Source organism: Salvelinus fontinalis, chromosome 20 (genome assembly GCF_029448725.1).
Source record: "Salvelinus fontinalis isolate EN_2023a chromosome 20, ASM2944872v1, whole genome shotgun sequence".
Taxonomy (NCBI): Eukaryota; Metazoa; Chordata; class Actinopteri; order Salmoniformes; family Salmonidae; genus Salvelinus; species Salvelinus fontinalis.
Window position 1 is genome coordinate 30,296,442 of NC_074684.1, and position 21,484 is coordinate 30,317,925.

General features: G+C 45.5%; 1 protein-coding gene across 4 annotated transcripts in view; it reads right to left on the bottom strand.

The window, feature by feature from the left end:
• The window catches only part of LOC129817696 (rho-associated protein kinase 2-like), a 71,794-nt gene that overhangs the window by 45,048 nt on the left and 5,262 nt on the right, over nt 1-21,484 (bottom strand). For all 4 annotated transcript variants that reach the window (XR_008753753.1, XM_055873186.1, XM_055873187.1 and 1 more), the window contains exons 2-7: nt 10,668-10,749; nt 6,533-6,633; nt 5,432-5,569; nt 5,068-5,328; nt 1,504-1,648; nt 1,012-1,150 (exon numbers count right to left, since the gene is read on the bottom strand). Coding sequence is in view for 3 of the 4 variants with exons in the window: in XM_055873186.1 (XP_055729161.1) it covers nt 1,012-1,150; nt 1,504-1,648; nt 5,068-5,328; nt 5,432-5,569; nt 6,533-6,633; nt 10,668-10,749 (866 nt within the window). In the remaining variant the exon portion in view is untranslated. The remainder of the gene's footprint in view (nt 1-1,011; nt 1,151-1,503; nt 1,649-5,067; nt 5,329-5,431; nt 5,570-6,532; nt 6,634-10,667; nt 10,750-21,484) is intronic.

The window sequence follows — 21,484 nt, forward strand, 5'->3', positions numbered from 1 at the left end:
CACTTATGTTGGAGTCATTAAAACTCGTTTTTCAACCACTCCACACATTTCTTGTTAACAAACTATAGTTTTGGCAAGTCGGTTAGGACATCTACTTTGTGCATAACTCAAGTAATTTTTCCAACAATTGGTTAACAGACGGATTATTTCACTGTATCACAATTCCAGTGGGTCAGAAGTTTACATACACTAAGTTGACTGTGCCTTTAAACAGCTTGGAAAATTCCAGAAAATGATGTCATGGCTTTAGAAGCTTCTGATAGGCTAATTGACATCATTTGAGTCAATTGGAAGTGTAGCTGTGGATGTATTTCAAGGCCTACCTTCAAACTCAGTGCCTCTTTGCTTGACATCATGGGAAAATCAAAAGAAATCAGCCAAGACCTCAGAAAAAAATGGTAGACCTCCACAAGTCTCGTTCATCATTGGGAGCAATTTTAGAACGCCTGAAGGTACGACGTTCATCTGTACAAACAATAGTACGCAAGTATAAATAAACACCATGGGAACACGCAGCCGTCATACCACCCTTAGGAGACACGTTCTGTCTCCTAGAGATGAATGCACTTTGGTGTGAAAAGTGCAAATCAATCCCAGAACAACAGCAAAGGACCTTGTGAAGATGCTGGAGGAAATGGGTACAAAAGTATCTATATCCACAGTAAAACAAGTCCTACTAGGCTACATAACCTTATGTCTGGTGCTCTGCAAAATGTGGCATGACCAGTTTGCCTCCCTTTATGTGGCGTAGCATGACATTAGCTCAAGCTAAAGAGTGCTGAAGCATATAGGTCTTATTAAGGGATTATGAAGGTTTTGTTAAGCCACTTTCGTTTAGAGAGGGACAGCTTTCTCCCACATACCTCTCCTCTCCCTCCTCACGCTCGTCTCATTTAAAAAGGCAGTAACAGCCTCCACAGGAAAGTGTGAAAAAAAGAGATCACACTTTGAAGGAGCCGAGAGGTCAGACAGGTCATGGGGGCTTTGTTACGTAGGTCAAACATACGGTACCTGTCAGACAGGAAGGCACAGATGAGGTCCTTGGCATCATTGGACATCTGCACATCATCAGGGAAGTTGAGGTTATTCTTGTGATCCATGATTTTCCCATATGTTCCTACTAGTGACTCGGCATAAAATGGGGTGTCGCCTAAAAAGAGAGGTGAAATTTAAAATCTGTTTTGGAGCTTTTGTTAGGCTTTACAGGGGAGGTTAAACTAGCATCAATAAACACGAATAGCCTAGTAGTGTGACCACTGTGTTTAAACCTAGGTGTACGGCATGCCACACGACTGTTAGCCCGCTGAGCTAAATCCAAGACATTAGCTCAGGGAGCTAACACAAGTCTTGAGGTCTCAGGCATATCACCCGAGCGGGGTTAATCAAACCATCTTTAGTAGCTTAGCGCCAATCCAAATGACAAAAGAATTAACATTAGCAGGTCAACGGTCCAATTGACATCCTGAACACCGTTCTGATTCAGGATCAGACAAACTCACTCACCGACCAGCATCTCAAAGATGAACACCCCCACGGACCACCAGTCACACTCGCGGCCGTAGTAGCCGTCCCCCCCCTGGGACTTGAGCACCTCAGGAGAGATGTAGTCCGGAGTCCCCACCGCTGTTTCACAGTGGACCATGCCTGTCTGGAATGAGAGAGAAGGACAGACGGAGAGGCAGGCGGGGAGACAGAGACATCGTTAAAGCAGGTAACCTAAACAGTGAAACATATTGGGCCAGTGTGCCAGACACAGGTTAAGCCTAGTCCTTGAGGTAGAAGCACTTTTAATGGTGACTCTACATGATTTTTAGAACATGACTAAGCCTAATCTGTGTTTTATTTAACCAGGTAGGCCAGTTGAGAACAAGTTCTCATTTACAACTGCAACCTGGCCAAGATAAAGCAAAGCAGTGCGACAAAAACAACAAAGTTAGACATAAACAAACGTACAGTCAATAACACAAAAGAAAAGAAAAATAGACAATGTACAGTTTGAGCAAATGTAGGGAGTGGGGTGCAATAAATAGGCCCTAGAGGTGAAAATAATTACAATTTAGCATAAATACTGGAGTGACAGATGTGCAGATGATGATGTGCAAGTAGAGATACTGGGGTGCAAAAGAGCAAGAGGGTAAGTAATAATATGGGGATGAGGTAGTTGGCTGTGCTATTTACAGATTGGCTATGTACAGGTACAGTGATCGGTAAGCTGCTCAGACAGCTGATGCTTAAAGTTGGAGAGGGAGATATAAGAATCCACCTTCAGAGATGTTTTCAATTTGTTCCAGTCATTGGCAGCAGAGAACTGGAAGGAAAGGCGGCCATAGGAAGTGTTGGCTTTGGGGATGACCAGTGAGATATACCTGCTGGAGCGTGTAGGTGTTGCTATGGTGACCAGTGAGCTGAGATAAGGCGGGGCTTTACCTAGCAAATACTTAGATGACCTGGAGCCAGTGGGTTTGGCGACAGATATGTAGTGAGGGTCAGCCAACGAGAGCATACTGGTCGCAGTGGTGGGTAGTATATGGGCTTTGGTGACAAAACGGATGGCACTGTGACAGCAAATTGGATGCAGTCTGAGTAGAGTGTTGGGGGCTATTTTGTAAATGACATCGCCGAAGTCAAGGATCGGTAGAATAGTCAGTTTTACGAGGGTATGTTTGGGGGCATGCGTGAAGGAGGCTTTGTTGCGAAATAGGAAGCCGATTCTAGATTTAATTTTGGATTGGAGATGCTTAATGTGAGTCTGGAAGGAGAGTTTACAGTCTAACCAGACACCTAGGTATTTGTAGTTGTCCACATATTCTAAGTCAGAACTGTCCAGAGTAGTGATGCTAGTCGGCAGGGAGGGTGCCGGCAGCAATCGGTTGAAGAGCATGCACTTAGTTTTACTAGCATTTAAAAGCAGTTGGAGGCCACGGAAGGAGTGGTGTATGGCTTTGAAGCTCGTTTGGAGATGTTAGCACAGTGTCCAAAGGGCCAGATGTATACAGAACGGTGTCGTCTGCGTAGAGGTGGATCAGAGAATCACCCGCATCAAGAGCGACATCATTGATATATACAGAGAAAAGAGTCGGCCCGAGAATTGAACCGTGGCACCCCCATAGAGACTGCCAGAGGTCCGGACAACAGGCCCTCCGATTTGACACACTGAACTCTATCTGAGAAGCAGTTGGTTAACCAGGCGAGGCAATCATTTGAGAAACCAAGGCTGTTGAGTCTGCTGATAAGAATGTGGTGATTGACAGAGTCGAAAGCCTTGGCCAGGTCGATGAAGACGGCTGCACAGTACTGTCTTATATCGATGGCGGTTATGATATCGTTTAGTACCTTGAGCGTGGCTGAGATGCACCCATGACCAGCTCGGAAACCAGATTGCACAGTGGAGAAGGTACGGTGGGATTTGAGATGGTCAGTGATCTGTTTATTAATTTGGCTTTCGAAGATTTTAGAAAGGCAGGGTAGGACAGATATAGGTCTGTAACAGTTTGGGTCTAGAGTGTCTCCCCCTTTGAAGAGAAGATGACTGCAGCAGCTTTCCAATCTTTGGGGATCTTAGACGACACGAAAGATAGGTTGAATAGGCTAGTAATAGGGGTTGAAACAATTTCTGCGGATAATTTTTATAGGTCCAGATTGTCTAGCCCATCTGATTTGTAGGATCCAGATTTTGCAGCTCTTTCAGAACATCAGCTGTCTGGATTTGGGTGAAGGAAAAGCATGGGGGGGGGGGGGGTTGGGCAAGTTGCTGCAGGGGGTGCTGAGATGTTGGCCAGGGTAGGGGTAGCCAGGTGGAAAGCATGGCCAGCCATAGCAAAATGCTTATTGAAATTATCGATTATTGTAGATTTGTCAGTGGTGACAGTGTTTCCTAGCCTCAGTGCAGTGGGCAGCTGGGAAGAGGTGCTCTTATTCTCCATGGACTTTACAGTGTCCCAAAACTTTTTGGAATTAGTGCTACAGGAAGCAAATTTCTGTTTGAAAAAGCTAGCCTTAGCTTTCCTAACTGACTGAGTATATTGGTTCCTGACTTCCCTGAAAAGTTGTATATCGCGGGGGCTATTTGATGCTTATGTAGAACGCCACAGGATGTTTTTGTGCTGGTCAAGGGCAGTCAAGTCTGGGGTGAACCAAGGGCTATTGGTTCTTAGTTCTAAACTAAGAACTCTGAACTCTGTTCTTAGTTCTACATTTTTTGAATGGGGCATGCTTATTTAAGATGGAGAGGAAAGAACTTTTGAAGAGGCAGAGCTACCAGGCATCCTCTACTGACGGGATGAGGTCAATATCCTTCCAGGATACCCGGGCCAGGTCGATTAGAAAGGCCTAGTCGCTGAAGTGTTTTAGGGAGCGTTTGATAGTGATGAGGGGTGGTCGTTTGATCGCAGACCCAGTACGCACGCAGGCAATGAGGAAGTGATCGCTGAGATCCTGGTTGAAGACAGCAGAGGTGTATTTAGAGGGCAGGTTGGTCAGGATGTGTCTGGGAAACTGTCTGGGAAACTGGCCCATTAAATTTGTCAAAGAGCTTTTTGGCACAGCTTACCTGTCCTGTAAATCACGATTCAGCAAATTAACCTGATGGACTTTCTATGTGGAAATTGACACTAAACAATTCCAAATCTGACCACATGGTGGTGCACTGGAGCAGTGAAATTCCCCAAACCTAGATTTTAGCAGTAGACAGTTCATCGCCTTGGAAATAGTCTAAAATTAGCTCATGTTAGAATTAAGTTACAGAAGAAAGCAGGAAAAAAAGTAAGGTCTAGGGCTTGAGTTTGGTGTTTCAGACAGAATTACCATAAGACCATTTCGGGTTAGGATGGAGTCTCACTCAGAAAACCCCCAGTCCCAGTCCTACTCTTGGGGACCAGAAGGGGTGCACATTTAGGTATTTTGCCTTAGAACTAACAGACCTGATTCAAGTGAAGGCTTGATGACGAGTTGATTCTTGAATCAGCTGTGTTAGTGAAAAAAACTAAATGCAAACACCTTTGGCTCCCCAGGACCAGGTAGCACTGCCCTAGACCCTCAGCCAATTCTCCAACTCCCCTGCAAACTCACAGAGTCCATCTTCATGCAGGTGCCAAAGTCAGCCAGTTTGAGGTGGCCATTTTGGTCCAGTAGTATGTTGTCCGGTTTCACATCGCGGTGGATGAAACCCATATAGTGGATTGCATCTAGAGCCAGCACCACCTCGGCAGTGTAGAAACGGACCCACTTCTCTGGCATGTCGTAGTTCATGGTCAGGGTGACCAGATCTCCACCAGGCATATACTCCATCACCATGTAGAGGTGGAGGTCATCTTGGAAAGCACAGCACAGCTGGAAAACACACATATCACAACAATAACAGCTTGACTGACATTTGGAGTATGTGAGAGGTGTGTGTACTGTACGTGTATGAGTGTACGTCTCTCTCCCTCACCTGGACGACCCAGGGACTGTTGGAGAAGGCCATGATGTCTCTCTCCTCCCAGAAGAAGGCGGAGTCAGAGCGTTTGATCATCTCAAACTTGCTCAGCTGTTTCATGGCGTACACCTTCTGAGACGCCTTGTGACGGACCTGGAGGAGAGGAGGTACATTTTATTTTGTCATTTTTTATTTCACCTTTATTTAACTACGCAAGTCAGTTAAGAACAAATTCTTATTTACAATGCCGGCCTACCAAAAGGCAAAAGGCCTCCTGCGGGGACCGGGGCTGGGATTAAAAGGACAAAACACACATCATGACGAGACAACACTACATAGAGACATAAGACAACACTACATAGAGACATAAGACAACACTACATAGAGACATAAGACAACAACAAGGCAGCAACACAACATGACAACAGCACAAAACATGGTTCAAACATTATTGGACACAGACAACAGCACAAAGGGCAAGAAGGTAGAGACAACAATACATCACACAAGGCAGCCACAACTGTCAGTAAGAGTGTCCATGATTGAGTCTGTAAATTAAGAATTTAAGATGACGAGGTATATGATTACACACACGGCCACACACACATTTTATTTATACAAGTAGTAGACGCTACTGAGATTCAAGATGTCTTTTACGAGGGAAACCGCCAAAAGAAAGCAGTATAAATACACATTCATAACATAACAGTCACCAGTAGAGATACAATGTCACTTTGACACAAAGAGCCATTGAAGACCCTTGATAACATAACATTCTGCAAACAACATGAACACACAAAAAAAAACATTATAACACACACCCACAGAACAACATGTACACACGGATCGACAAGCCCCCCCTCTTCACACAAGACTTCAGACACAAAAATCATCTTTCCAACACACACACACGACCTGTCTAAACATGCCTTCTTTACAAGGTACACAGAACCTGAAAAATACACAAAGACGTACAGACAGGCAGGCACCTGGAAGGGGGAGACACGAACGCAAGAGCTCACACAGGCAGTGAGGAATGTAAATGTTCTTAATCTGTTTGCATATCATTGTATCTTTGTGCCACAAACACACAAACACACAGAGGGAGTTTCTCACCAGTTGCACCTCTCCATAGGCTCCTCTGCCGATCATCTTGACCTTGTCAAAGTCCTCCAGTTTCAACTGCAGGTCCCGCATCTTAACCATGGCCTTCTCATCTACAGGACAGACAGATGTCAGAGGTCAAATGGGTTACCATGGCAACAGATGTCCACGCAAAAATTGCGTTCAAAGGAGAGGTCAGCAAAGGCCTCACAAAGGTCAAATACCTTTGCAGTTGTCCCAGTGGTTAGTTACCTCCATGTGGATGCTAGTTAGAGGCAAGAAGGTTGATACAACTTTACATTAACTTGCTCGTCTACCTGTGTTGTGTTAACAATTGCTACAGTAAGGGTGATATGTTCTGGGTCGGGTTTCATACTGGTTATTATATAGTCTTCTGATATGAAATATTGCAAGGTAGGGTTGATACAGAAACTGTAGTTAATTGTTATAAACCTGTAACTACGGGAGAGGTTCTACATTCACACTGGCAAAACAATCCAATGGCAGAACACTCTTGTTCGACACTGCACCCGAGTGCAGAATAATTGATCAATTTACGAACACACTTAATTCTTATGACAGGTGTCAGTAAACAGCGGCTAAAAACGGAATTAAATTGTTGCCAGTAGCACGGTTACAGTCACTAGGTGAGTAAAATGATCAGAATATGTTCTTCTCTCATTATGAGTGCTTGGACCTACACTGAGTGTACAAAACATTAAGGACACAGGCTCTTTCCATGACATAGACTGACCAGGTGAATCTGGATGAAAGCTATGACCCCTTATTGACGTCACTTGTCACTTTAAAATCAGTGTAGATGAAGGGGAGGAGACAGGTTAAAGAATGATTTTTAAACCTTGAGACAATTGAGACCTGGATTGTATGTGTGCCATTCAGAAGGTGAATGGGCAAGACAAAATATCCTTTGAACAGGGTATGATAGTTTGTGTCAGGAACTGCAACGCTGCTGGGTTTTTCCACACTCAACAATTTCCAGTGTGTATCAAGAATTGTCAACCACCCAAAGGACATCCAGCCAACTTGACACATTATTGGAATAAATATGGGCCAGCATCCCTTTGGAATGCTTCAGACACCTTGTAGAGTCCATTCCCCCAGTCAGCAATTTTGATATTGCATTCTTTTGAACTTAACATGAATTGGGGTATTAAAAGTACCATATAGTTTGAGAACATTAAACAGAACAAAGCTATGTCAATAATTAAATTGACAAAAATGCAGATCACCATTTTAGTCCCAAGCTTTTGATTTGTGTCTGGAATTTGTGCCAATCTGTTTGCTAGCACAGACTGGAATATGTTCCGTGATTCTTCCGATGGCATTGAGTAGTACACCACATCAGTCACTGGCTTCATCAATAGGTGCATCAATGACGTCCACCACAGTGACCGTACGTACATACCCCAACCAGTAACCATGGATTACAGGCAAAATCCGCACTGAGCTAAAGGGTAGAGCTGCCGCTTTCAAGGAGCAGGACTCTAACCCAAAAGCTTATAAGAAATCCCGCTATGACCTCCAACGAACCATCAAACAATAAAGCGTCAATACAGGCCTAAGATTGAATCGTACTACACCGGCTCCGACACTCGTTGGATGTGGCAGAGCTTGCAAACTATTAGACTACAAAGGGAAGCACAGCCGCGAGCTGCCCAGTGACACGAGCCTACCAGATGAGCTAAATTACTTCTATGCTTGTTTCGAGGCAAGTAACACTGAAACATGCATGCGAGCACCAGCTGTTCCGGAAGACTGTGTGATCATGCTCTCCATAGCCGATGTGAGTAAGACCTAAACAGGTGAACATTCACAAGGCCGCTGGGCCAGACGGGTTACCAGGACGTGTATTCCGAGCATGCGCTGACCAACTGGCAGGTGTCTTCACTGACATTTTCAACCTCTCCCTGACTGAGTCTGTAATACCAACATGTTTCAAGCAGAACACCATCGTCCCTGTGCCCAAGAACACTAAGGTAACCTGCCTAAATGACTACCGACCCGTAGCACTCACACCTGTAGCCATGAAGTGCTTTGAAATGCTCATCATGGCTCACATCAAACACCATTATCCCAGAAACCCTAGACCCACTCCAATTTGCATACCGCCCCAACAGATCCACAGATGATGCAATCTCTATTGCACTCCACACTGCCCTTTCCCACCTGGACAAAAGGAACACCTATGTGAGAATGCTATTCATTGACTACAGCTCAGCGTTCAACACCATAGTGCCCTCAAAGCTCATCACTAAGCTAAGGACCCTGGGACTAAACAAGATCCTGGACTTCCTGATGGGCCACACCCAGGTGGTGAGGGTAGGTAACAACACATCCGCCATGCTGATCCTCAACACGGGGGCCCCTCATGGGGTGCGTGATCAGTCCCCTCCTGTACCACCTGTTCACTCATGACTGCATGGCCAGGCACAACTCCAACATCATCATCAAGTTTGCCGATGACACAATAGTGGTAGGCCTGATCACAGACAATGATGAGACAGCCTATGGGGAGGAGGTCAGAGACCTGGCCGTATGGTGCCAGGATAATAACCTCTCCCTCAACATGATCAAGACAAACGAGATGATTGTGGACTACAGGAAAAGTAGTACTGAGCACGCCACCATTCTCATCGATGGGGGTGTAGTGGAGCAGGTTGAGAGCTTCAAGTTCCTTGGTGTCCACATCACCAACAAACTATCATGGTCCAAACACACCAAGACAGTTGTGAAGAGGGTACGACAAAGCCTATTCCCCTCAGGAGACTGAAAAGATTTGGCATGAGTCCTCAGATCCTCAAAAAGTTCTTCAGCTGTCCCATCGAGAGCATCCTGACTGGTTGCGTCACTGCCTTGTATGGCAACTTCTCGGCTTCCGACCGCAAGGCACTACGGAGGGTAGTGTGTACGGCCCAGTACATCACTGGGGCCAAGCTTCTTGTCATCCAGGACCTCTATACCAGGCGGTGTCAGAGGAAGGCCCTAAGAATTGTCAAAGACACCAGCCACCCTAGTCATAGACTGTTCTCTCTGCTACTGCACGACAAGCGGTACCGTACCACCAAGTCTAGGTCCAAGAGGCTTCTAAACAGCTTCTACCCACAAACCATAAGACTCCCGAACAGCTAATCAAATGACTACCCTGACTATTTGCATTGCCCCCCCCCCCTTTTATGCTGCTGCTACTCTGTTTATTATATATGCATAGTAACTTTAACTCTACCTATATGTCCATATTACCTCAATTACATTGACTCTGTACCGGTACTCCCTGTATAAAGCCTCGCTACTGTTATTTTACTGCTTTCATTTTTTACTTACTTATTTTTCTTAAAACTGCATTGTTGTTTAAGGGCTTGTAAGTAAGCATCTCACTAAGGTCTACACCTGTTGTATGTGACAAATATCGTTTGATTTGATTTGCTTGATTTGCTTTGCTTGACGCTAAGCAACTTTAGCCAGTTAGCTTGGGTACTTGACTGCTGCTGTAAGGTCAGAATGCTCGGATAAACCCTACTCCTCAGCCAGAGCGTACAATGTTTTGCTCGGAACACTCCTGAGAGCGAAACGTTCTGAATTTACACAAGGACTATCTGACAACGCACTGAATTATGTACGGCCCAGAGCGCACTGACACACCCGAGTGAATTTACAAATGCACCCTAAGGATGACAATGGATTACGATGTTGAAAGTAGCCAGGAATGAAGGAGATATGAAGTCGAGCTAACTCTATACCACTTCATTTTACCAGTCCCAACTCATATAGCAACATTTATGTGCTCTGGATATCTCTATGCTTCAGCTGCGTTTAGATGGTACAAGATAGAGCACGAAGGTAAAATGAGAGCACGAAGGTAAATGAGAGCACGAAGGTAAATGCCGTTGAACCTGGCAGTGAATGCCATCAGCCGCCACGGTAGATGGGACTTGGCACCTGAGTTCAAATATTTTAACTTTTGACAGCGTCGTTTTCTACTGGATGTTGATTTGCACTGTTTCTGAATCACCATAGTAATGCATACATCACGCTTGCTTGCTTTTGCCATCTCCTTCTTTCTTGCTACCTCAGATAATGCAAAGCATCTTATTACCAAGGTCTGCCTCAAAGCAATGATATATCTTACATCTGTTTAAGAAGGCGTCTATGTTTTTGTTTTTCCGTAGCGCCGGGTAGTCCAAATCCAGGGCCAAGGCATTCATGGAATCCTGCGGAAAAAGTCAAATAAATCCAATCAATTGAATGTGTTTGAAATGGTTTTCATGCGTTATTATAGAATCTAATTAAGCCAATAATTCAGTTCACCTGATAAATACAAGCTTAAAAGGGAAAGTTCAGTGATTACATGTTTTGACATTTGTTTACTTACCTTGAAAGCTCATGATCAAAATATGTAAAATTGCTGAAATATCCCTATCAGTTTTAAATCTTTTTAACCAAAACGGTCTGTGTTCCGATATCCAAACAGTCATATGACTTAGAATGAAGCAATGTATTGGGCTGGGCATGCATTCTAAGTCGTACGCTAGCATGGACAATGGAACATAGCCTCTGTCTTCTTTCTCATCACCAGCAAACAACTCAATGATTTATACCATCAAATTAATTCATAAAAAGGTCAAAATGACTAGGCTAATGAAATCAATATCTCTTATTGCCCTCCATAGCAGTGTTCTCCCAAATGCAACACAGCTGGGAGAGAAGATGAGTCTGCTAATAGACAGAATAACAAGCAAATGACACAATGACTAGTCGAGTTCTGCCTTTGATGTAGGGGGTAACAGGGATGGCCTTCTGGGCATGGCATTTCAACAACCTCCCAGAGGGATGGCCTTCTGGGCATGGTCATTCAACAACCTCCCAGAGGGATGGCCTTCTGGGCATGGTCATTCAACAACCTCCCAGAGGGATGGCCTTCTGGGCATGGCATTTCAACAACCTCCCAGAGGGATGGCCTTCTGGACATGGTCATTCAACAACCTCCCAGAGGGATGGCCTTCTAGGCATGGCATTTCAACAACCTCCCAGAGGGATGGCCTTCTGGACATGGTCATTCAACAACCTCCCAGAGGGATGGCCTTCTGGGCATGGCATTTCAACAACCTCCCAGATGGATGGCCTTCTGGGCATGGTCATTCAACAACCTCCCAGAGGGATGGCCTTCTGCACATGGCATTTCAACAACCTCCCAGAGGGATGGCCTTCTGGGCATGGTCATTCAACAACCTCCCAGAGGGATGGCCTTCTGGGCATGGTCATTCAACAACCTCCCAGAGGGATGGCCTTCTGGGCATGGTCATTCAACAACCTCCCAGAGGGATGGCCTTCTGGGCATGGTCATTCAACAACCTCCCAGAGGGATGGCATTCTGGGCATGGTCATTCAACAACCTCCCAGAGGGATGGCCTTCTGGGCATGGTCATTCAACAACCTCCCAGAAGGATGGCCTTCTAGGCATGGTCATTCAACAACCTCCCAGAGGGATGGCATTCTGGGCATGGTCATTCAACAACCTCCCAGAGGGATGGCCTTCTGGGCATGGTCATTCAACAACCTCCCAGAGGGATGGCCTTCTGGGCATGGTCATTCAACAACCTCCCAGAGGGATGGCCTTCTAGGCATGGCATTTCAACAACCTCCCAGAGGGATGGCCTTCTGGACATGGTCATTCAACAACCTCCCAGAGGGATGGCCTTCTGGGAATGGCATTTCAACAACCTCCCAGAGGGATGGCCTTCTGGGAATGGCATTTCAACAACCTCCCAGAGGGATGGCCTTCTAGGCATGGTCATTCAACAACCTCCCAGAGGGATGGCCTTCTGGTCATGGCATTTCAACAACCTCCCAGAGGGATGGCCTTCTGGACATGGTCATTCAACAACCTCCCAGAGGGATGGCATTCTGGGCATGGCATTTCAACAACCTCCCAGAGGGATGGCCTTCTGGACATGGTCATTCAACAACCTCCCAGAGGGATGGCCTTCTGGACATGATCATTCAACAACCTCCCAGAGGGATGGCCTTCTGGACATGGTCATTCAACAACCTCCCAGAGGGATGGCCTTCTGGACATGGTCATTCAACAACCTCCCAGAGGGATGGCCTTCTAGGCATGGCATTTCAACAACCTCCCAGAGGGATGGCCTTCTGGGCATGGTCATTCAACAACCTCCCAGAGGGATGGCCTTCTAGGCATGGCATTTCAACAACCTCCCAGAGGGATGGCCTTCTGGGCATGGCATTTCAACAACCTCCCAGAGGGATGGCCCTCTGGGCATGGCATTTCAACAACCTCCCAGAGGGATGGCCTTCTGGGCATGGCATTTCAACAACCTCCCAGAGGGATGGCCTTCTGGGCATGGTCATTCATCAACCGCCCAGAGGGATGGCCTTCTGGGCATGGTCATTCAACAACCTCCCAGAGGGATGGCCTTCTGGGCATGGTCATTCAACAACCTACCAGAGGGATGGCCTTCTGGGCATGGTCATTCAACAACCTCCCAGAGGGATGGCCTTCTGGGCATGGTCATTCAACAACCTACCAGAGGGATGGCCTTCTGGACATGGTCATTCAACATCTCCTTCCAAAACAAGTCACAGTGATATAAGGCAGACCACCTGCCTGTCCTTTCCAGGTCATGTCTACACTCCACCACAGCCGGCTGGTAGTATATAGAGAGAGGGTAGTTTATAAATACCACACCCACACACAAGGGGGATGTGTGGGTGGTGAGGGACTCCATGCTACTTAAGACCATGGGTTTAGTAGGAAGAAAAAGTTTTGAAACATTTCAAGTTATTACCCCCAGGAATGTGGAGGGAAGGTCAAGTGGAGTCAACTAGGGGGAAGGGAGGGTGTCCTCACAGCGTCATCTGTCCCCCCTTAACTCCAGCCATGTGAGTGGCCAGGTCTAGGACGGCTCTCCCTGGCATGTGGAACAATTCCTAGCCTTTAAATAGAGAGGGAGGGGGGCTTAAAGAGAGAGGGAGGGGGGCTTAAAGAGAGAGAGAGGGGGGTGCTTAAAGAGAGAGGGGGGGCTTAAAGAGAGAGGGAGAGGAGAGAGAGAGAGACACAGAAAGAGAGAGAGCGACAGACAGAGAGAGAGAGAGACACAGACAGAGAGAGAGGGAGAGAGAGCTAACGAGTGAGAGAAAGAAAAAGGGAGCGAGAGAGATGTCCCTTGGTGCAGGAAGGGTGTGTGGAAATAGACCCGGGGCTCAGAGGCTATAATGGTTTATTGAACAGTTCTCTGACTTGACCCAGCATTTCTAGGAGCTCAGGGTCCATTTAATTTTAGCGGCTGTGTGGGTCTGTGACGGAGTACATTTTATCATTGACTGCATGTATTCTATTTGTAATAGTGACGAATCCTAAATCTACATCCAGAGTACTCATCAAATGGCACAGACACACCAGTAGGACTCTCAAACGTTTGGCTACTTAGCAACTCTGAAAAGTTTCGGCAGCCAATCTCGTGTTCACACAGCAATGACCTTGAAGTCAATAGCCACTCAGCCTTGTTAAAATACTCCAAACCAGAAGGTGGCAGTAGTGGTGTTTGGCAATGCATGTCTGTCTGTTGCTTGATGGTCAGAGAGCCTGTTCCTGGAGAGCTACCCTCCTGTAGGCTGTGATTTTCTCCTTTTTTAGACTATCCGTTAATACAACAACAAAAACTAGACTACGGTACCTCCTCCAATTAGATAAACTAGACCCCATCATTCCCTCTACATGCAGAGGATGCTGACCAATAACAAGCGGTTTCTCTCACTCTCTGCATGGCATGCACATGCTGTCCCATAACAAGTGTCCCCGCATAGAGCGCGCAGTTAGATCCTGGTGAGGAGAACGGCTATACCTCCGAGTGCTTGTCGGAAACATGAGTGCTGCTAGTGCTAACAGGACCGTTGATATAGTGCCAAAGAAGGGCGCATCTTCAGTGGTATGGCTAGTGGCATGTATTCATGGATGCTAAAGTAAGCCAGGCTTCCCAAAACAATGTACCAAGGAAAAAAACATACAAAATGATTTACCTTTTATCTCTCTGGGTTTCATAAATGTCCCTCACATTCAGTCTTGCGAATTATCTCACCGGAGAAAGCATCCTAGCGAACAAAACAGCGCCCCTCTGTCTCAGTATGTGTAGCCCATCTATCTGATGCTGTCTGGTCAAAAAGAGTATGACATTGTTGCCGCCCGTAGCGTGCCTAAACTGAGTGAGCTCTGCTGTGAATGGTCCTGGCACAAGGGAAGGGAAGCCAGTTTGGATTTGGCTTCACACCAATCACATCAGAAGACAACTGTCATTGAATCGTTGCATTGTTGTCCTCCGGTGGCTAGCCAGCTAGCTAAAATCGTCTCTTTCCTAAACTAGCCATGGATGGAGATAGGGATTTTGACTTGTGGTTTTACTTCATTCTCTGTACTGGACAATGATGACAGCAATTCTGATCCAAATATAAATTCATACATTGTGCCCCTGGCCTGAGATGATGGAAGTTTAAAATGTAGCTAGATGTATTATTCCACATCATATTCAGCTTACTTTGATTGGACTAAATCATTTATTTTAGTTGTTACTGTATTAGACTAAGCATAGTTGACTAGATGCTGTTGAAATGGTGTTGGATAATGTAGTCAGTGCTTGTTTTCTTTATGACTTGCGGTAACTCAATAGTTGTTTTGTGGTACAAAAATGCCAGAAACATTAACTTGCTTGGCCATGCTGTAGGTCATGTAACTGTTTGTTGTAACATATGATTGAACTAACAGGTTATAGAGCAAACAACGCAATTATCACAACACATAGGTTGTAATATGTATTTTTTTCCACCTGGCTTGGCTTCCCTGGTGATTTTACTCACACACTGCTAATGAGTATGGCAGTATTTTGGCTATAGGCAAAGCGACCAAATGCAGATGTTGTGCAAAAAGTGCCTCAGAGTTGTGGCGACAACACTGCAAATGTATTCAATAATTTGAATATAAAACATCCCACAGACACATAGAAATCACGGAGGCTATCCCTATAACATAACCAAAGACATGGCTCCTATCTACGCAGTCAGCAAAGAGCTTCAAGAAGATGATAAACAAGCTGACAGGAGATACAAGATTCCATCTCGCAGATATTTTTCCCAAGTCGCCATCCCAACACTGTATAACAAAATGAAGGGAGAAGTTGAAACATTGAATGTAGCGTTGAATGAGTGGACCAGACTACAATGTGTTGGACACTGGCTGCACCTTGCAACTGGTAGGTTAAGGCACTGACTTATAATTCAATTATAATAATGATTGAGTTTACTTATACACAATCATAAGCTTCCTATACCATCTGCAGCCTATGGCTGCCTGAATAAATTATTAACTTAATTTAAGAAATCATAGGCCTAATTATAAAATAAACTCAATGTTATTAATTAATTATTAAGTACTGTGCTTATAGCACACTATATTTTGATAATCATGTTAAACGTTTGTTTGTTAATATGTAGGTGTAATAATGCTAAAATATGCAGCCTATAACAATGTTGGAAAATATTTTTCACTCGGTTAGCTGCGGTATTTATTCAGAATATGATCTCATTTTAGAAGTGACAGTTGTTTTAACCATGTCTGATGGAATTAACAAGTTAACACTCAAGTGTTAAAAAATTGCAATTCATAAATTGCAATTGCAATATATGCCCCCCCCCAAAAAATATCACAATTAGATATTTTGTCCAAATCCTGCAGCCCTACTAGTTACTGTCACTGCGCTACTGTTGCTATTGTTGTAGAAAACCCTTGTTGATACTAGCCAGATTCCACAGCTATATTCCAATACAGCCAAATTCCAAGATGGCGTCGTCCTCTCGTTACTTTTTGTATTTTTTCGTCTTTTTTGTATACATTTCAATTTGTTTTTCAATCTCTTTTATATTTTTAAATTAAATATACCTCCCGATAACCCGCCTCACTCAATGTGACATGGCTCTGCAATTTGTTTTTTTAGACCTTATAGCCCAAACCTCCATCAATTGCTAGCCATCAGAAGTTAAGCAGCGAATTAGCTACTAGCTATTTAGTCATTGTTAGCCACTGCTAGCGGCCTTTACCCTCTGCACAGGTACCAGACGTTTTTTAGCCTGGATAATACCTGCCAGCATCGGACTGTTTTTCTCCACTACAATGCCAGAATCCTGCCGTAAACCCTGGACCATTACTCCTAATCATCACAGCTAGCTAGCTGCCACCGAGTGACCCAGCCCCGAAGCTAGCCCTGAGCCAGGCGCATCTCCCGGCTAGCAAACTAAATTACTACATCTACAATACCTCTTCCGCCATCTGGCCCGATCCCATTGTCGACACAGCGCCTCACCGTACCACCACGACTGGTCAGCAGACGTAATTCCATCCGCTGAGCCCGACGTCGGAGCAGACGCTTCTACTTACCCCGGGCCTGCTAACTTTAGACGCCGTGTCTCCCGCGTGCTAGCGTAGCAACGACTACCCCGCGGACCCTATGATCAATTGGCTACATAGCTGATGCCTGCTGGACTGTTCATATATCACGGTACTCCACTTTGTTTATCTGTCGGCCCTAGCCCCGAACTCAGGCACTGTGTGTAGTTAACCGACCCTCTCTGCCCATTTATAGCCATTTTACCTTTTGTTGTTGTCTTATCTGATTAGCTGCTGTTGTCTTACCCATTGTTGTCTTAGCTAGCTCTCCCAATCAACACCTGTGATTGCTTTATGCCTCACTTTGTCTCTCCCAAACGTCAATATGCCTTTTATATTGTTGTTAAGGATAATTATCCTTGTTTTAGTTTACTGCGGAGCCCCTAGTCCCGCCGTACATGCCTTAGATACCTCCTTTGTCCCACTCCCCACACATGCGGTGACCTCACCCAGTATAACCAGCATGTCCAGAGATGCAACCTCTCTTATCATCACTCAGTGCCTGGGCTTACCTCCACGGTACCCGCGCCCCACCATACCCCTGTCTGCACATTATACCCTGAATCTATTCTACCACGCCCAGATATCTGCTCCTTTTATTCTCTGTCTTCTCTTAACCCAGGCCCTGCGTGTCCCCAGGCACTCTCATTTGTTGACTTCTGTAAATGAAAAAGCCTTGGTTTCATGCATGTTAACATCAGAAGCCTCCTCCCTAAGTTTGTTTTACTCACTGCTTTAGCACACAGTCGAGGATGCCTGGTCGTTCTATAAAATTAATTTCCTCACCATCTTAAATAAGCATGCCCCTTTCAAAAAATGTAGAACTAAGAACAAATATAGCCCTTGGTTCACTCCAGACCTGAATCCCCTTGACCAGCATAAAAACCTCCTGTGGCAGAGTGCAATAGCATTGAATAGTCCCCGCGATATGCAACTGTTCAGGGAAGTCAGGAATCAATACACACAGTCAGTCAGGAAAGCAAAGGCTAGCTTTTTCAAACAGAAATTTGCATCCTGTAGCTCTAACTCCTAAAAGTTTTGGGACACGGTAAAGTCCATGGAGAACTAGAGCACCTCCTCCCAGCTGCCCACTGCACTGAGGCTAGGTAACACGGTCACCACCGATAAATCCATGATAATCGAACATTTCAATAAGCATTTCTCTACGGCTGGCCATGCCTTCCACCTGGCTACCCCAACCCCGGCCAACAGCTCCGCACCACCCGCAGCTACATGCCCGAGCCTCCCCAGCTTCTCCTTCACCAAAATCCAAATAGCAGATGTTCTGAAAGAGCTGCAAAACCTGGACCTGTACAAATCAACTGGGCAAGACAATTTGGACCCTCTCTTTCTAAAATTATCCACCTCCATTGTTGCAACCCCTATTACCAGTCTGTTCAACCTCTTTCGTAACATCCGAGATTCCTAAAGATTGGAAAGCTGCCGCAGTCATCCCCCACTTCAAAGGGGGTGACACTCTAGACCCAAACTGTTATAGACCTATATCCATCCTGCCCTGCCTTTCTAAAGGCTTCAAAAGCCAAGTTAATAAACAGATCACTGACCATCTCAAATCCCACCGTACCTTCTCCGCTGTGCAATCCGGTTTCAGAGCTGGTCATGGGTGCATCTCAGCCACGCTCAAGGTCCTAAACGATATCATAACCGCCATCGATAAAAGACAGCACTGTGCAGCCGTCTTCATCGACCTGGCCAAGGCTTTCGACTCTGTCAATCACTGTATTCTTATCGGCAGACTCAATAGGCTTGGTTTCTCAAATGACTGCCTCACCTGGTTCACCAACTGCTTCGCAAACAGAGTTCAGTGTGTCAAATCGGAGGGCCTGTTGTCCGGACCTCTGGGAGTCTATGGGGGTACCACAGGGTTCAATTCTCGGGCCGACTCTTTTCTCTGTATACATCAACGATGTCGCTCTTGATGCGGGTGATTCCCTGATCCACCTCTACGCAGACGACATCATTCTTTATAAACGAGCTTCAATGCCATACAACACTCCTTCTGTGGCCTCTAACTGCTCTTAAAACGCTAGTAAAACCAAATGCATGCTTTTCAACCGGTCGCTGCCCGCACCCGCCCGCCCGACTAGCATCACTACTCTGGACGGTTCTGACCTAGAATATGTGGACAACTACCTAGGTGTCTGGCTAGACTGTAAACTCTCCTTCCAGACTCATATCAAACATCTCCAATTCAAAATGAAATCTAGAATCAGCTTCCTATTTCGCAACAAAGCCTCCTTCACTCACGCCGCCAAACATACCCTCGTAAAACTGACCATCCTACCAATCCTCGACTTTGGCGATGTCATCTACAAAATAGCTTCCAATACTCTACTCAGCAAACTGTATGCAGTCTATCACAGTGCCATCCGTTTTGTTACCAAAACCCATATACCACCCACCACTGCGACCTGTATGCTCTAGCCGGCTGGCCCTCGCTACATATTCGTCGCCAGACCCACTGGCTCCAGGTCATCTATAAATCTATGCTAGGTAAAGCTCCGCCTTACCTCAGCTCACTGGTCACGATATGAACACCCACCCGTAGCATGCGCTCCAGCAGGTATATCTCACTCACATCCCCAAAGCCAGCACGTCCTTTGGCTTCCTTTCCTTCCAGTTCTCTGCTGCCAGTGACTGGAATGAATTGCAGAAATTGCTGAAGCTGGAGACTTACATTTCCGTCACTAACTTTAAACATCAGCTGTCTGAGCAGCTAACCGATCGCTGCAGCTGTACATAGTCCATCTGTAAATAGCCCACCAAATCCACCTACCTCATCCCCATATAGTTTTTAATTTACTTTTCTGCTCTTTTGCACACCAGTATCACTACTTGCACATCATCATCTGCTCATCTATCACTGCAGAGTTAATCTGCTAAAATGTAATTACTTTGCTACTATGGCCTACTTATTGCCTTACCTCCTCACGCCATTTGCACACACTGTATATACTTTTTTTCTATTTTGTTATTGACTGTATGCTTGTTTATTCCATGTGTAACTCTGTTGTTTGTGTCCCACTGCTTTGCTTTATCTTGGCCAGGTCACAGTTGTAAATGAGAACTTGTTCTCAACTAGCTTACCTGGTTATATGAAGGTGAATTACATTTTTTTTTTTTTTTACAAATATACAGTGCCTTCGGAAAGTATTCAGATCCCTTGACTTTTTAAACTTTGTTAGGTTACAGCCTTATTTGAAAAAAAGTTTTACATTGTTTCTTCCCCCCTCATCAATCAACACACAATACCCCATAATGACAAAGCTGCTTGACATTTTTGCTAATTTATTAAATATAAAACTGAAATATCACATTTACATAAGTATTCAAACCCTTTACTCAGTACTTTGTTGAAGTACCTTTGGCACTTATTACAGCCCTGACTCTACAAGCTTGGCACACCTGTATTTGGGGAGTTTCTCAAATTCTTCTCTGCAGATCCTCTCAAGCTTGGTCAGGTTGGATGGGGAGCGTTGCTGCACAGATATTTTCAGGTCTCTCCAGAGATGTTCGACCGGGTTCATGTCCTGGCTTGGGCTGGGACACTCAAGGACATTCAGACATTTTTACCAAAGCCACTCCTGTGTTGTCTTGGCTGTGTCCTTAGGGTCGTTGTCCTGTTGGAAGGTGAAGCGTCGCCCCAGTCTGAGGTCCTGCGCACTCTGGAGCAGTTTTTCATCAAGGATCTCTGTACATTGCTCCGTTCGTTCATCTTTGCCTCGATCCTAGTCTCCCAGTCCCTGCCACTGAAAAACATCCCCAGAGCATGCTTCCACCACCATGCGTCACCGTAGGGATGGTGCCAGGTTTCCTCCAGACGTGATGCTTGGCATTTAGGCCAAAGAGTTTAATCTTGGTTTCATCAGACCAGAGAATCTTGTTTCTCATGGTCTGAGAGTCCTTTATGTTCCTTTTGGCAAACTCCAAGCGGGCTGTCATGTGCCTTTTACTGAGGAGTGGCTTCTGTCTGGCTACTCTACCATAAAGGCCTGATTGGTGGAGTGCTGCAGAGATGGTTGTCCTTCTGGAAGGTTCTCCCATCTCCACAGAGGTACTCTATAGAGCTCTGTCAGAGTGATCGTCGGGTTCTTGGTCACCTCCCTGACCAAGGCCCTTCTCCGCCGATTGCTCAGCTTGGCCAGCTCTAGGAAGACTCTTGGTGATTCCAAACTTCTTCCATTAAGAATGATGCCACTGTATTCTTGGGGACCTTCAATGCAGCAGAAATGCTTTGGTGTCCTTCCCCAGATCTGTGCCTCGACACAATGCTGTCTCTGAGCTCTACGGACAAATCCTTTGATCTCATAGCTTGGTTTTTGCTCTGACATGCACTGTCAACTGTGGGACCTTATATAGACACGTGTATGCCTTTCCAAATCATGTCCAATCAATTGAATTTACCACAAGTGGACTGCACTCCAGTTGTAGAAATATCAAGGATGATCAATGGAAACAGGATGCACCTGAGCTCA